Source organism: Chrysemys picta, chromosome 4 (genome assembly GCF_011386835.1).
Source record: "Chrysemys picta bellii isolate R12L10 chromosome 4, ASM1138683v2, whole genome shotgun sequence".
Taxonomy (NCBI): domain Eukaryota; kingdom Metazoa; phylum Chordata; order Testudines; family Emydidae; genus Chrysemys; species Chrysemys picta.
Window position 1 is genome coordinate 148,177,254 of NC_088794.1, and position 16,059 is coordinate 148,193,312.

Sequence of the window (16,059 nt, forward strand, 5' to 3'; positions counted from 1 at the left end):
TGTTAGGTGTCATGCGTATGTCTGGCCTGACAAAAGTTGCTGACTCAGCGTAGTGAACCACCACTGGGCCTGTGTCACAGGACCATCTTTTTGTTACATGATTCTGCAATGCCCAACATGATGGGGCTGGAGTCTCTAGGCAACACCACAATACAAATAATAAATAGAATAGTTTAGCAATACTTCAATGGGCATCTACAATAAATCAATATGAATTTCATGTTAATGTTTATGAGCTCTCAAGAGTAAAACCAAAAAAGAACTTACGTGCACGTGTCAGATGTTTGGCTGCATGTGTGTGTGTTCTCCCTGTGTGCCGTCCCAGTTCTGCGCAGACAGCTGGCCCAGCAGACCTCGAGCAAACCGCCCAATGACCACAAGATCCATTAAGGTACGAAGGCACCTGGCCAGGTTTATTGTCGGCAAAGCACGGTCCTAGCTCCCCGGATCAATGTCAACATTTATACTAGCACTTGTATGCCCCTGACAATGGACGCAGCTCAGTGAACGGAGGGACTTTCCATTCCCCCCTCGGCTGGCCAAAGACACTCCCTCTGAGATACGTCTTTATACCCTGATACAAACAAGTTACATATTGTCGCTCTGACATGGCTAAATGCCACCCATTATCTTGTACATGTTGGTTTAATCAAAACATTTTTATTCATTATGTTGTTATCCCGACCTTATCTTTAAGATGGTCAGCGTGTTCCTGTTCTCTTTGGGGAATGCGTTGGTATCGAGGTGTTCTGGTGCCACCCTTCTGGAATGTGTTTGAGGGTGTATTCTGTGCCTAGCACTTCTTAGGAATGAGTATTTCTGCAATATTAGCCCCATTCTTGCCAGATTCTGTGAGCAGGGCCTACCTCTTGCTCACAACCTAACTTTGCTTTATACCACCAAAGCTTTGACCACTACTTTAGCTCAGGCCTCATACCAGGCCTCTGATACAAGGTCTTATGTTTCAGGCCCTCTTCCTACTACAGCGTGATGAGCAACAACTAACATTATCCTTGTTAAAAAATAAACAATATATGGAGAAAAAAACATGAATGGATCAACCCAGAAGTCTGCTGACAGCATTACATGTTGTTATGCCTGGCCCCAAATTTAGTGAGGGAGGAAATGACCATCAGGGAAGGAAAAGCGGCAGAGACAAATGCACTCAGCCTTGTAAACACCTTGTTGTGCTCTGTATCACCCTTCCTGGGTCACTTCTAGAGAGGCCTCCAAATACTCACTGTTAGCAGCATGGTGGGTGAGCATCAGTGCCTCAAGCATGAGAAGGAGGGGAACTACAATGTGTGGTTGCTTAGGACTCAGAGGAGCTGTGAGCTGTGGAAGGCAAAATTCTAACGATCAATTGACAAGGTGGAAAATTAGTTAAAGAACTTCCCAGGCTCATCATAAAGATGAGTGCGGTCACTTCCCCTCCATTCCCAACTATGCCCCCTAGTAGTCTCTCAACTTGAACTCTATAACCTCCTTCTCGCTGGCCACCCTCATTCTCAGCCTTGACCTCTCTGTAATCCATCCAAATGCTGCTGTAAAACACAGCTTGCCCACGTCCCTGATTCATATCCAGCTTCTCTTTATCTTCCATTACGGACGTCCCCAAACCCTTGCACTGAAGGTCTTTCTCCCTGCCTTCAAGGTCCCGCTTTACTTAGCTCCTTCCTACATTTCTGCTCTCATAGTTTTGCTTGTGCCCATTTTGCTCTGTCGAAACTCATGTCTAACTGCCCCTCTTGTGCCCTTTCTTATTCTCTTTTCCCTGCTTTCTTCCATGAGGTCCTGTGGGTTTAGAGCAGTGGTTCTCAACCGGGGGTACACGTACCCCTGGGAGTATACAGGAGATCTTCCAGGAGGTACATCAACTCCTCATGTAGATATTTGCCTAGTTTTACAACAGGCTCCATAAAAAGCACTAACAAAGTCAGTACAAACTAAAATGTCATACAGACAATGACTTGTTTATCCTGCTCTATAGACTATACCCTGAAATATAAGTGCAGTATTTATATTCCAATTGATTGATTGAAGAATTATATGGTAAAAATGAGAAAGTCAGCAATTTTTCAGTACTAGTGTGCTGTGACACTTCTGTATTTTTATGTCGGATTTTGTAAGCAAGTAGTTTTTAAGTGAGGTGAAACTTGGGGTGCGCAAGACAAAGACTCCCGAAAAGGGTAGAGTAGTCTAGAAAAGTTGAGAGACACTTTTTTTGAGCCCTTTCCCAAGTTGATCTGCCTGCACATTCTCCTTGCAAACACTTTCTTCTGAGAGGTCTACATGCCCGAATGATCTTCTCAAAGTATTTACAAATTATAACTATTTTAATAAATCCTGGGAGAAAAAAATGCATGCTTAACCCCACTATTCATTCGTCTGCTTTTGGTACATCCTATTTCTTGTCCCTTGTCTAGTCACGGGCTGTTTAGACTGTGAAACCTCCAGGGCAAGGACCATGTTAACTTAGTTATATGGGCAGTGCCAAGCACAGTTTGGGTGGGTTTTTTATAAATAAGAAAATATATGTACATTCATGGAGCTCTGACTTTCATCACCTATTGAATTTGAGTTCAAAGAAGAATAGAACAAGTGTTATCTTTCATATTTCAAAGGCTACAGCATTCTCCACCGAACTTGGTAAGTACTAAGTTAGGCTGTGTATGTAGGAGTCTCAGAGATAGACGGGTAATGAGGCTGTTGTGCCAGGGAACAAGAGAAAGAATTGAGTTTCCCTTACTTGCCCGCTTTAGGTGGATGAAGAATTTGCCTGCAGAAGTCCAAACTGGCCAGCAGAGGGCTTATGAGAAATGTAATAATTCCTGATTCTTTACAGGTTTCAGGGTAGCAGCCGTGTTAGTCTGTATCCTCCAAAAGAACAGGAGTACTTGTGGCACCTTAGAGACTAACAAATTTATTAGAGCATAAGCTTTTGTGGGCTACAACCCACTTCTTTGGATGCATATAGAGTGAAACATATATTGAGGAGATATATATACACACATACAGAGAGCATGAACAGGTGGGAGTTGTCTTACCAACTCTGAGAGGCCAATTAAGTAAGAGGAAAAAAAAATACCTTTTGAAGTGATAATCAAGATAGCTCAGTACAGACAGTTTGATAAGAAGCAAGTGTGAGAATACTTACACTTTCTTTACAGTGCATTTGTAAGAAAAGTGTGATACATTTATAGTAACATTTTTCATAGCATTTTAATTAGATAAGATCTGCATCTTTTAGGAGCTGAACTTAAACAATGCTTTCTGTCTAAATAAGGAGTTTTATGACCAAAATTAAAGAAGGGAGGATGAGGATGAAAGTTAGATTTCTACCTGGCATTTAAAAAATAAATATTAAAAGAGCTACACACAGTATGATTTTGCACACCTTTTTCTTCTCTTCATACCTTTCCTGTTATTGCTACAATCCACTTCCTACTCTCACTGTCTCTATCTTTTAGGAGAAATATGGCCATTGAGCAGTTCTGTTAAGACACTCACCAATGCAGTCTTCTTCCTATAATAAACTCGCAAGGCCCACGGATATGAAATAAGAATTTTCCTTTTATTGGCTTTAGCCTTGAGCATCTTTTCCTTTACATTTATTTTCCTAAATGGTTCAACTCCAGTTCAGCATCCACTGTTCAGGGAGGTCCTATTTTTCCAGCTGGGCAGATTAAGGTGCCTGGAAGCTAAGATACCAGATAAGGAAAATGCCATGATAACATGGCTTCTAACCAAGTTTTCACTGTGAGCAAAAAATTCCTTTTTATTTGGCCATTGTTGCGCCAGAGTGAATTTAAAGTAACTTCAGCTGAGTTAAAGTCTCTGCACCAAATTGTATTACAAAAATTGTTTAACTCATATCGCTCCTGACTTATAAGGTAGTCTCCAGGGCATAGAGTTCAGAAATGGCCCATACAGCTTTGGAAATGCCTATATTTGCTGCCTGGTGACTACTGAAGATAACAGATCCTACTGTGTATTTTACATCATACCATAAATATTACTGCTACGTTTGCACTCCATGCCACTCTGTTAGCAGAAGCACCAAATAACAGTGATGTCGTTCTCAGAATGGTGCCAGTACAATTTGTAAACAAGAGACTTGGAAACTGACACCTCCTTCTTAGAGCTCATCCATTCAGGAAACTGAACCATATTGTATAGCCAAGCAAAATTAACCAACACAACTTGTGTTTCAAATGCGGACTACACACTGCAGCCTAAAACCTTCCTGGGTCACTTCTAAGAGTTCTTCATAAAATCATTCACCAAGTAATTTCTAATAAATGCATTCAATAAAACAGTGAAAAATCATGACCCTTATAGAAATCAGTTGGAATTCTGGAGTCTTCTTGATCCTGTTAGTTTTTCTAGAGGTTTTTGGTACTGGCATAGAATTTAAAAGAGAATTATATCCCTGCTATAGCATTCTATAGGAAGGTGCAAAGCACCAATTAAAGGGTATCCTTCTCTATAAAAGCCTACAGAATTCAAAAGTGTGACGGGATCCCTGGGGTGCAACCTGCAGCCGTGAGACCGCTGTGCCCCCTTAACTCTCCAGCCTGGGCTGTCTCTCCCAATGCTTTGCTAGTGACAAGCAGCAAACCCCTCCAGGAGCTATCACTCAGCATGTGGAGCCCCACACCCAGCTAGATTGCATGAATGCTCCCAGAGCTACTCACAAATCATGCAGAGAAAGGCACCAGCTCCCAGCCTTGTACCTCAAGATGAGCAGTGCAAATTTATTAATTGGTTCACCACTTCATTGATGGAATGTGGATATACACTGGCCTTTGCAAACCTGAGCGAACACCCTTACCAAACAGTTCAGGCAAACTCACTGGTAAAGATAAGGAGTTAAACACATTTATTGACTACAAAAGATAGATTTTAAGTGATAGGCAAAATGTCAGAGTTACTTATCAAAAGAAAAATAAAATAGAAGCACTTAGTCTAAACCAGGGGTCGGCAACCTTTGAGAAGTGGTGTGCCAAGTCTTCATTTATTTACTGTAATTTCGCATGCCAGTAATACATTTTACATTTACAGGAGCCGGCGGACAGAACCTCAGACTGGCAGCGGACTGAGCGGGGCTGGCGGCCGGGACCCCAGCTGGCAGGGGTCAGCAGCTGGGACCCCAGACCGGCAGCGCGGGCAGCAGACGGAACCCCAGACCAGCAGCGGGCTGAGACACTCAGCCCGCTGCCGGTCTGGGGTTCCATCCACCAGCCCCGCTCAGCCTGCTGCCAGCCTAGGGTTCCGTCCATCCAGGCCGGCAGCGGGCTGAGCGGGGCCGGCGGCTGGGACCCCGGCTGGCAGCAGAGTGCCACTAACAATCAGCTCACGTGCTGCAGATTGCCGACCCCGGTCTAAATTCTCAACCCTATTAGACTGGGCAATATCTACGTTAAGCAGTTTTTCTCGCCCCACTGTATATTGCAGTTCATAGTACACAGGTTTCACCCTTGAAACCTGGGCCAGTCTCCTCTGTTGGAGTCTTCAGTCTTCTCAGTGTCCTTGTTACTGGCAGCATAGGTGGGGGAAGGAGAAAGGCCAAGCATGGGGCCCCTGTGTTCTGTTTTATACCCTTAGTCCATGTGCTTGGAGAATACAAGTCCAGGGCCAGGAAAGTCTGGCGGGCATTGCTGAGTCCCCAGGCAAGATTGATCAATTCCCCTGGTGTAGCCTTATGCAGGTGAGTCATTGAAATGTAGCTCCTTTGCTGGACAATGGCTGTTGATGGTTGTTTGACACCTGCCCAGGCGTTGCTTACTTTCCTTGCTGTTGTCTCTGGGGCCGGATGCGCTGCATCCGAGGGTGCTAAAGGAGTTGGCGGGTGAGATTGCAGAGCCATTAGCCATTATTTTTGAAAACTCATGGCGATCGGGGGAGGTCCCAGATGACTGGAAAAAGGCTAATGTAGTACCCATCTTTAAAAAAGGGAAGAAGGAGGATCCGGGGAACTACAGGCCAGTCAGCCTCACCTCAGTCCCTGGAAAAATCATGGAGCAGGTCCTCAAGGAATCAATTATGAAACATTTAGAGGAGAGGAAAGTGATCAGGAACAGTCAGCATGGATTCACGAAGGGGAAGTCGTGCCTGACTAACCTAATTGCCTTCTATGATGAGATAACTGGCTCTGTGGATGAGGGGAAAGCAGTGGATGTGTTATTCCTTGACTTTAGCAAAGCTTTTGATACGGTCTCCCACAGTATTCTTGCCGCCAAGTTAAAGAAGTATGGGCTGGATGAATGGACTGTAAGGTGGATAGAAAGCTGGCTAGATCGTCGGGCTCAACGGGTAGTGATCAATGGCTCCATGTCTAGTTGGCAGCCGGTTTCAAGCGGAGTGCCCCAAGGGTCGGTCCTGGGGCCGGTTTTGTTTAATATCTTTATTAATGATCTGGAGGATGGTGTGGACTGCACTCTCAGCAAGTTTGCAGATGACACTAAACTAGGAGGCGTGGTAGATACACTAGAGGGTAGGGATCGGATACAGAGGGACCTAGACAAATTAGAGGATTGGGCCAAAAAAAACCTGATGAGGTTCAACAAGGACAAGTGCAGAGTCCTGCACTTAGGACGGAAGAATCCCATGCACTGCTACAGACTAGGGACCGAATGGCTAGGTAGCAGTTCTGCAGAAAAGGACCTAGGGGTCACAGTGGACGAGAAGCTGGATATGAGTCAACAGTGTGCTCTTGTTGCCAAGAAGGCTAACGGCATTTTGGGCTGTATAAGTAGGGGCATTGCCAGCAGATCGAGGAACGTGATCGTTCCCCTTTATTCGACATTGGTGAGGCCTCATCTGGAATACTGTGTCCAGTTTTGGGCCCCACACTACAAGAAGGATGTGGAAAAATTGGAAAGAGTCCAGCGGAGGGCAACAAAAATGATTAGGGGTCTGGAGCACATGACTTATGAGGAGAGGCTGAGGGAACTGGGATTGTTTAGTCTCCAGAAGAGAAGAATGAGGGGGGATTTGATAGCAGCCTTCAACTACCTGAAGGGGGGTTCCAAAGAGGATGGAGCTCGGCTGTTCTCAGTGGTGGCAGATGACAGAACAAGGAGCAATGGTCTCAAGTTGCAGTGGGGGAGGTCCAGGTTGGATATCAGGAAAAACTATTTCACTAGGAGGGTGGTGAAACACTGGAATGCGTTACCTAGGGAGGTGGTGGAGTTTCCTTCCTTGGAGGTTTTTAAGGCCCGGCTTGACAAAGCCCTGGCTGGGATGATTTAGCTGGGAATTGGTCCTGCTTTGAGCAGGGGGTTGGACTAGATGACCTCCTGAGGTCCCTTCCAACTCTGATATTCTATGATTCTATGATTCTAATATCTGGCAGATTCCCCAATTTACAGCATGTGTTACTGACATGCATACAACACAATCTCATAACTTCATGTGCACTAATGATATACATATTTAGATAGAACAGTGACTTTCAGCAGATCATAACCTTTCCCCTGATACCACACATGGCAGGCTTTATATGCACGATCACAATTATATATAAATGAGGAATATGGAGGCTACAGGGCGCTCCCCCAGGGTATAGAATGTCATATAGAGTTCCTTATATAGAACCCCAAATAGTTCTCTGAAAACATCCTCTCAATGTGCAGCAGCAGTCCAAAAAGGTAACAGAAACCATTAGGAAAGGGATAGATAATAAAACAGTGAATATCATAATGCCACTATATAAGTCCATAGGATGCCCACCCCTTGAATACTGTGTGCAGGTCTGGTCGCTCCATCTCAAAAAAGATATATTAGTATATATCTTGGAAAAGACAGAGAAGGGCAACAACATTGATTAGGGGTATGGAACAGCTTCCAGACAAGGAGAGGTTAAAAAGACTGGGGTTGCTCAGCTTAGAAAAGAGGTGCCTAAAGGGGGGATATGATAGCGCTCTATAAACTCATGAATGGTGTGGAGAAAATGATTATCTACCCCTTCACATAGCCTAGGGACCAGGGGTCACCCAACGGAATTAATAAGCAGCAGATTTAAAACAAACAAAAGGAAGTACTTGTTCACACAACACAAAGTCAACCTGTAGAACTCGTTGCCAGGGGATGTTGTGAAGGCCAAAATCATACCTGGGTTCAAAAAAGAATTAGATACCTTCATGGAGGATAGGTCCATCAATGGCTATTAGCCAAGATGGTCAGGGACACAACCCTATGCTCTGGCTGTCCCTAAACCTCTGATTGGCAGAAGCTGGGACTGGACCACAGGGATGGATCACTTGATATTTGTTCTGTTCTATTCATTCCCTCTGAAGCGTCTGGCACTGGCCACTGTCGGAAGACAGGATATTGGGCTAGATGGACCATTGGCCTGACCCAGTATGGTCGTTCTTACGTTCATTTCTGTGGAACTCTGCTGGTATCTTCCCAGTGAAATTCTACCGTTCTTTTCCATATGGGGAACAAAGACACTAAATTAACCGGAAACAAATCATTCAGTACAAGTTAATTACTCAGCTTTTGTGAGGTGGACACATCCCCTAGGAACAACTGAGCTGAGACCAGCTAAATGTCTGTACATACATCTTCTGTGTAGTAAAGACTGTTCGTTACTATTGTACTGTCCTAGATCTGAACCTATGACCAAAAGGTGAAAGCTTCTGTATCCTGGGCCATTACTGATCCCCTGAGCAAACATTTCATTTCCAGTTTGTACTTCAATAGAGAGAGCCCCAGGGGAAGGCAGCACCCTTCAGATAAATGTTGATTAATTCCTCTTGCCATGGAGAGAGGCTAATAGTTATGTTAAATGCCAGCATGCTCGGCACTGTATAGGACGCAAAGACAGTACAAGGAGCTTACATTGACCTGCTGGAAGATCATTGCAACAGGGAGCGGGAGCCTTTCCTTTGGACTGGGAAAGAGTGCACACATGTTGTCCACTCCGGGGGAAGTAAAGCAGCCACTCACCCTGTGAAGATGTTAGGAGAAGAGGGTGGGAAAACAAAGTGCACCATCTTTCCCAGGAAGAAGGCAGCTGCACACACGGGGTGGCTGTATGCTTGCATGAAAGGGGAGGCAGTTCATTGGTGAAAAAGAATGGAATCTGGACTATTTCCACAGGGGCATGGTCACATGCTGGGCCAGTTTAAGTGAGTGAAACTAAGCTGGTGTTTCACACAGAGCTCCCATGCAGCAGCTGGGAATTTGGAGTCTCGTCCTGGAAAGGTTGAACGTGTGCCCCCACAAGAGCAGAGATCTGCCTTTTTCTGGAAAACAAAAGCATTTGCCTGAGATGGGGAGGTGAACTTGGGACCCCCTTTGCTTCCCGGTATCTTTTACTTATGGCAGACTGGTCATTTCCTCCTGTGCGGGGCTTTCCACTCTAGTTCCATTACGGGTCCCAGGGATTTTGGAACGGGGGAGGCAACTCATATAGCCAAGAATTTATCCTCCATTTCCAAAGCCTTTGACAGTGTCGAGTAGCTGAGTCAAGTCATCAGCTTCTTCCAGAGGCAGGTGCTAGGATCCGGCTGGCAATACCCTCTCACCCCCAGGATTAAGTAGCTGCTGCTTCTCGCATTTGACTTCATTTTTACTTTTAGGAGTGGTGGGGGAGAAACAAGGCAGGAATGAGGATGACATCTGGCCTTCCCTGCAGTGGGATAGAGTCACCATTCTCTATAGGAGGTAGGTTCTAAACATTTACCACCCACTGTGCCTTGCCTACCAGCAATTTGCACTACCTCTGGGTAGTCACACCTGTACAGATGTGCTGCACTGGCAAAAAGACAGGTTTACACCTGTGCCGCTTAAGCTGGTAACACCCCAAAGTAAACTGTGTCAGCGTAAGCTCTGGGGCAGCATGTCCACATCAGGGGGTTGCAGTAGTGTAATTACATCAGTGGAAATTTCCTTAAAGCAAACAGCGTCTTAGAGAGGGTCCTGGGAAAGCTGAGGTTCTGAAAGGCCTCTTTCCCTTTCACACCATCACAAAAGCGGCTATTGAAACCGAGGGGGCGGTGGGGGGGGAGGGGGATGTGGTTTACGGTTAGTTTGGAAAGCTCCCTAAACCAACATCATATCCTGAACACATTTGGTTCTGTCATTTGGAGCAGGAGAGTTAACTTGTGAAAAAGAAGAAAAACCCACCAACCCTGACTGCTACTTTAAAAAGCAAACAGACAATATTTGAAACGAATCCAAAATTTTATTTCATACACATACATTGATCACATGGGATGAGCGTGTGCACTACATCACAACTTCAAGTTTCCCTGTTTGAAAAACAAAAAAGAAAACACCCACTGACATTTACGCTGATCCTCTTCCTGCAAACAGATAGCTTCTTGGGTAGGAAGATGCATCCACCTCTCTGGCTGATATGACATAATGTACATGTAGCAACTCACCACTGCTATGAACAAAGTTTGTAGCGGGAGGGGGGGGGGGGGGGAAATCACACTCCCGTACATAGGATATTTTTATTGAAAAGACCTTCAGTATATCAAACAAATGTATACCATGTTGAATATACAGAATCAATATATTTTCAATATTGAAATATTTTACTTTTTTATAGGGGAAAATTTTCTTGGTAGGTAAAATTTCTACTTTGCTAGTGAAAGTGGGTCTGTGTAAATATAAATACTAGGGTGAGATTTTCTGGTTGCGTCCCCAATTAAAAAGAATTTTAAAAAATCCGAAGTAGTAACTGTAACAAAAGAGATACTGAATGAATGTTTTGGTGTAATTTAAAATGTCATGGAGCATTCTTTTAAAGAACTTAAGTTGTAAAATATGTAAGTCATTAAAAAGTTATGACAAAACTTCCTGCCAGGATTGGAGTACTGTTCCGGGATTAGTGAGATTTAGGGTCTTGACTAATTAAGCTATGCTTCATTGTCAGTTATAGTAGATCTTATTAAAAAAGTACAGTTGCAATATATTTACATTGTTTTTACCAACACAAGTGAAAACAGCTGTAGAGTTACTCATTGGTCAAATGAAACCCAAGCTAGTCAAACATACAGTATAAAGATTGAAATACAGGATCTTGTATTTGAAAGCTAGCAAGGCAAGTCGTACACCACTGAGCTACTGGTTGTATTGTATAAACATTCCCAGATGCCAAGAATCAGAAAGAGAGAATCCACTGTTACAATAAGTGGTTTTCGCTACAGAAACCCTTCTGCCTGTACACAAGGATGCAAGAGTAGAAAAGAGTTAGTCAAAAACAATTTCCACTTTGTTATGGGCTATAAAGATTTTCTGACAGGTACCTTAAGACTCTGTTGTCCTTTTAAATACAAAAATTTGAACTCATCCCTGATTTGGAACTTCATATTAACAGGGTTGCCATGGATCCGGAATTATCCTAAATGTATAGCTGCTGGGTTTTTGAGCCAAAAATGAAAGCGTTCTAAGGGTTCAGAATAGCCTGGAAAGCTGGAGCCGTTCTCACTCCTGCACCGGTGGCATATGACAGCTCCTCTCTCAATGCTGTTTAGGTGTGAGGCGTATGGGTGTCTTTGCAATCGCAGCAGTCCCGCTTCAGGCCAAAGGCCAGAACCCAATTTAAACAGCAGTAGAATCTCCTCAAGGTATGTTTGGAGTCGCATACTGTACCTGATACTGTAACCTGCCTCTCTGAGCTCTTTATGGGGCCATTTCAGATGGCCTCAGCCTCCACCTGAAATATTAGGTGTTTATGGTGTTCAAATTGACGTTTGTAGCCTCTGGGCTTATCTTCTCGCTCTACATCTGGTTAGGACAAGTTTCCTAAAGCGGATTAAACAAATTTGTCAATTTCAGGCTATAGGTAAGCAAAGCACTGGGTGCTTCCACCAGGACACCATTCTGATGGTTTGGCTTTGCCCTGGTTAGCAGGGCTCATCCGATCGATTAGAGAGCCACCTCGCCATCTTTCTTAATGCCTCATGATCCAGCTTGGAGGCTTTAACGGAGGTCCACCTGGAACAGCAACTCACAGCATGATATTTACAAAGCGAGGAAGTTGCAAGCTTCCACCTTAAGCTGTTCGAGGTATGTCGTGTCAATATACCACCCTATAATTGGGTGCTCTATTTAAAGATGCACCCAATTTTCTTGACTCTCATTTTGTTTCGTGATGGGAGGTTAAAGCGGTAAGAAATACATGGTGAAAGCACACAAAGGGCTGGATGGTTAGTGACCGGCTAACGGGAGTCCAACACATTAACAAAAACGTCAGTGGTTGATAGATCACCCTTAGTCCTTCAGTATGGAGTCCTCTCGCTATTATAACCATATGCACATTTGCGATCTGCATGTTGCCATTGTTTGGCTAGAGTGCTATGGCCCTTCTGTTAGTAAAAGCCTGTTCTGAATGAGTGGGGGAAGAGGGGATTGAAAATAGCAGTCAGATTCGATGGCAGAGGGAGTTTTGTAAACACTGTGGTTTAGAGCCAATAGATTTGGGAAAAGATACCCATTGAGGGCAGTATAATGGAAGCAGAGAATTGCACAGGGGTGGACAAATTTGCACTGCCTTCCATCTGAGGTCCCCTCTGAATCAAGCCACGCTTGGATCAGCCACTTAGCAGAGTACAGCAGCAGGCCTGCTGTAGGCTGGCTCTGTCATGCTGCTTAAGGGACATGGTTCAGATAAGACGTGCTGCTGTGAAACATTAATATAGATCAGGTGATATTAAAATCGAGAAACATGGGTAAAGAGAAGAGGCACAGAAGGGTAGGGGAGGACCAGAGACAACTTGGTTAAAATAAACATATATCATTTTTCTTCTTGGTTTTACCCTATGACCTCCATGGATCTGAGTGACCCTAAACTCCCCGTATAAACTGTTCTGATTTCAGGAATAGGCTTCTCAGTAGCTGGCAACCCTACATAAGATGAGAGGTATTTCAGGCACATCTAAGGCATTAGAGTAATTTTCTCTTTGCTGTCAGAACATCTCTTGTTTTTTCTCTACAGCGTCTTCCACCAGCATGTGGCTCTGAACAATAGAAGTTTCTAAATGGATTGAACACCGGGATCTTTTCATGCACTATTACTTAAAAGTAGTCACAAAAATATGAAGCACCAATCACAACACCCGATTTACTTTTACAACTGAAGCTACCATATACAAGTGTTAGAAGTCGTGGTAAGAGGTTGCGAGAAACACACAGACAGACAGTGTTCACACTGCAGATGTGAAGTATACTGACTAAGCCCTTGCTAAACGGTTTAGTTTGTTATCTTTTGAGGAATCCCATCCATCTCTGTGTTACTCTAATGCAAAAACAAAACAAAAAAAGCACGAGACCAAACATTAAGTAATATAATAGTAATCTAGCCTGTTGTGATATTTGACAATTCAACTTAAATAAGTATTATTTGGAAAAACCCAACGATAATCATTCCAAGGAGGATATACACAGCCTCAACCTTTACCTTGCTCAGCACAAGTGTCTTTTTTAAATATGGAACAATCAAACAAGGGTTTGTTTTTTGTTGGGTTTTTTTTGTGAGCAGAAAAGTGACACACATTTAATCTTTACATATTTTTCTATCTCGGTAACTCTGCAGACCTCAGATCTTCTGCCTCACGATGTAGATCTTATTCCCCAAAAAGGTGACCAGTTTCTTTAAACATGCACATCTCCGGATCTTCCAGGCCTTGTTATTTTTTAAATTCTGTGGACTAGAAAGTTGTCCACATTGCTAAAAATGCTACATCAGTGTTCAGAGCAGACCGAGTGCATGTCAGGCTCATGGAGGGCTTACAGAATCGCACAGAAGAACTTCTTCTCTCTAAAGGGGTTTTCTGAAGCTGGCACCGGGGTCAGGAGAGGGTCTTCCTTGGCATGGGCTTCGCAGTACGCCATCAAGTCTGCCGCTGCTTTTGACACCTGAAAATAAATGCACACTCTGTATAAGCCTTGAACTACGTTGTCTGGAGCTCCTCCACTTCAGAGCACACAAAGGAGGGAGCACTTCAGCAGCATGGAATTAAAGTAGGATGACCAGATGTCCCAATTTTATAGGGACAGTCCTGATTTTTGGGTCTTTCTTATAGGCTCCTATTACCCCCCACCCCAACCCAATTTTTCACATTTGCTGTCTGGTCCCCCTAAATTAAAGCATCTTATTTAGGTGAATGGAAGATAGAGAAGTTGCCTGAAGTTCCCACTTGCTCCTTCACTGTACTCACTACCAATCGATGGACTTTCTAACTCGGCATTACAACAATCACAGCCCTGTCCTTGTTCACTACTTGGCATTCATATCATCCTTAGGTAAGAGTGACCATAGAATGTAACTGGCTAGGAATCTGAAGTGCTCCTGAACTCTAAGATCCATTTTAAAGTGGTACACCAACGGGGGAAATTCCCCTTTAAACTGCACGACTCTTCTACTTTGAAAAGGGATTGTTCTCTAGCGGCTGCAATCACCACCAAACTTTAGTGCCAAAGTGTTGTCCCAACTGCACCGGTCACTTAGGGCATGTCTACACGGCCATTAAACCACCTGCAGCTGGCCCACGCCTGCTGACTTGGACTCACGGGGCTCAGGGGCTGTTTAATTGCAGTGTAGACATTCCGGCTCAGGTTGCAGCCAAGCTCTGGGACCCTTCCACCCCCCAGGGCCCTAGAGCCGGGGCTCTAGCCCGAACTGGACGTCTACACTGCAATTAAACAGACCCAGCTCAAGTCAGCTGGCATGGGCCAGCTGTGGGTGTCTAAGTGCAGTGTAGAGGTACCCTTAGGGCCAAAGTGGAGATCCTTGCTCGGGTTTTATTCAGTCCTTACTCATGCAAGTGGAATTTGCCTAACTAAAGACTGAGGGAAGACCTGCAAGCAGGAAATAGAATGTAAACTGAACTTTCACCCTTCCTAGATAGCCCGTGGTGTAACAACTGGAACCTCCATTGTTTTTCTTCCTCATCTGGAGTATTTGCATTTACACTGTGTGCGTGCCCAGTGAATAGAAGGACATTGCTTCTTTCCAAGTGTAAAGAATGCCCTTACCAGGAAGGCAAGGAAGCAGGATTTGTTGCTTCAAATGCTCTCTATTTTCTAAATGCAGACCTCAGCTGGAGTGCCCCGCCCAGCTGAAGGCACATAATGACTTTACTCAACTTCTGCTATAAGACAACAAGTCCACAAACCACTCTGAATGTGGAAGATCCTCTCTAGGGCTTATAAATGGGTTGGTCACACCCTCAGCACTGACACAGGTTCAGCGTCCCAAACTTTCATCCGCTCCCTGGAGATTTCCCAATTTAGTCTAAACTTAAGAACAATCGATGTAAATCTTTGCACAAGTCTCCTTGTGGACGGGTTGTTGCTATGGTTATTTTACTCTGCAAGACCTCCTGTCTCATCGCCTAGCTCTTAGATTCCACCTGTTATCTTCCAGAGTTGGAGGCTAGGGGACCCTCCACCTGATCTGATTGCCAGCTGAGTAGGCCTCCAACTCCGAGAACCTGAAAACCTACTCTCCACCCAACCCTCTACTGCTAGGAGCAGACAGATTTTTGCACATGTAATCAATTCTGAAGCCCAGTTTATTTTTTGGGGTTTCAGGAGCCTGATGATGTCAATAAGAGGGCAGGGCAGGCCAGGCCAGCTGGGAGATTGGACATAGTAAAGAAGATCACCTGATCAAATGGTAACTTGCAGGTCTCAGTTTTATTCTTCAGCTTTATACTGAAAGTACATTTTTGCTGTAGCATCTTTGATGTCCCGTGTGTGCAAATCCCAAACAACTTCCACACAATAAAAGGCATTTATACATCAACTATCCAAAACGTGGTGTTCATTTCTTTTGATGCTAAGATGGTTTTCATTTGCATCTCTTTCAGGCAATCCAGCCTTCTAGTTCTGTTTCCCCCAACCAAGCAGCCTCTTTTCGAGGCATTTAACAGCTAACACAAATCTATTAGCAAAGACTTTTAAGAGAAAACCTATGCGGTCTGCAAATCTATTTTTATCTCCCTTTAGTTACAGGCAGGTTTTTGATCCATCAACACCCTTTTACCTGATTTGATCTTACAAACACACTCAGTGCAGGACACACTCAACTGCAAA

General features: G+C 44.2%; 1 protein-coding gene across 6 annotated transcripts in view; it reads right to left on the bottom strand.

Moving 5' to 3' along the window:
* Positions 1-10,175: 10,175 nt before the first annotated feature.
* The window catches only part of GNG2 (G protein subunit gamma 2), a 92,827-nt gene continuing 86,943 nt past the window's right edge, over positions 10,176-16,059 (bottom strand). For all 6 annotated transcript variants that reach the window (XM_005290218.5, XM_065593939.1, XM_005290219.5 and 3 more), the window contains one exon: positions 10,176-13,878. In XM_005290218.5, the coding sequence (XP_005290275.1) occupies positions 13,750-13,878 (129 nt within the window). In that variant the 3' untranslated portion in view covers positions 10,176-13,749. The remainder of the gene's footprint in view (positions 13,879-16,059) is intronic.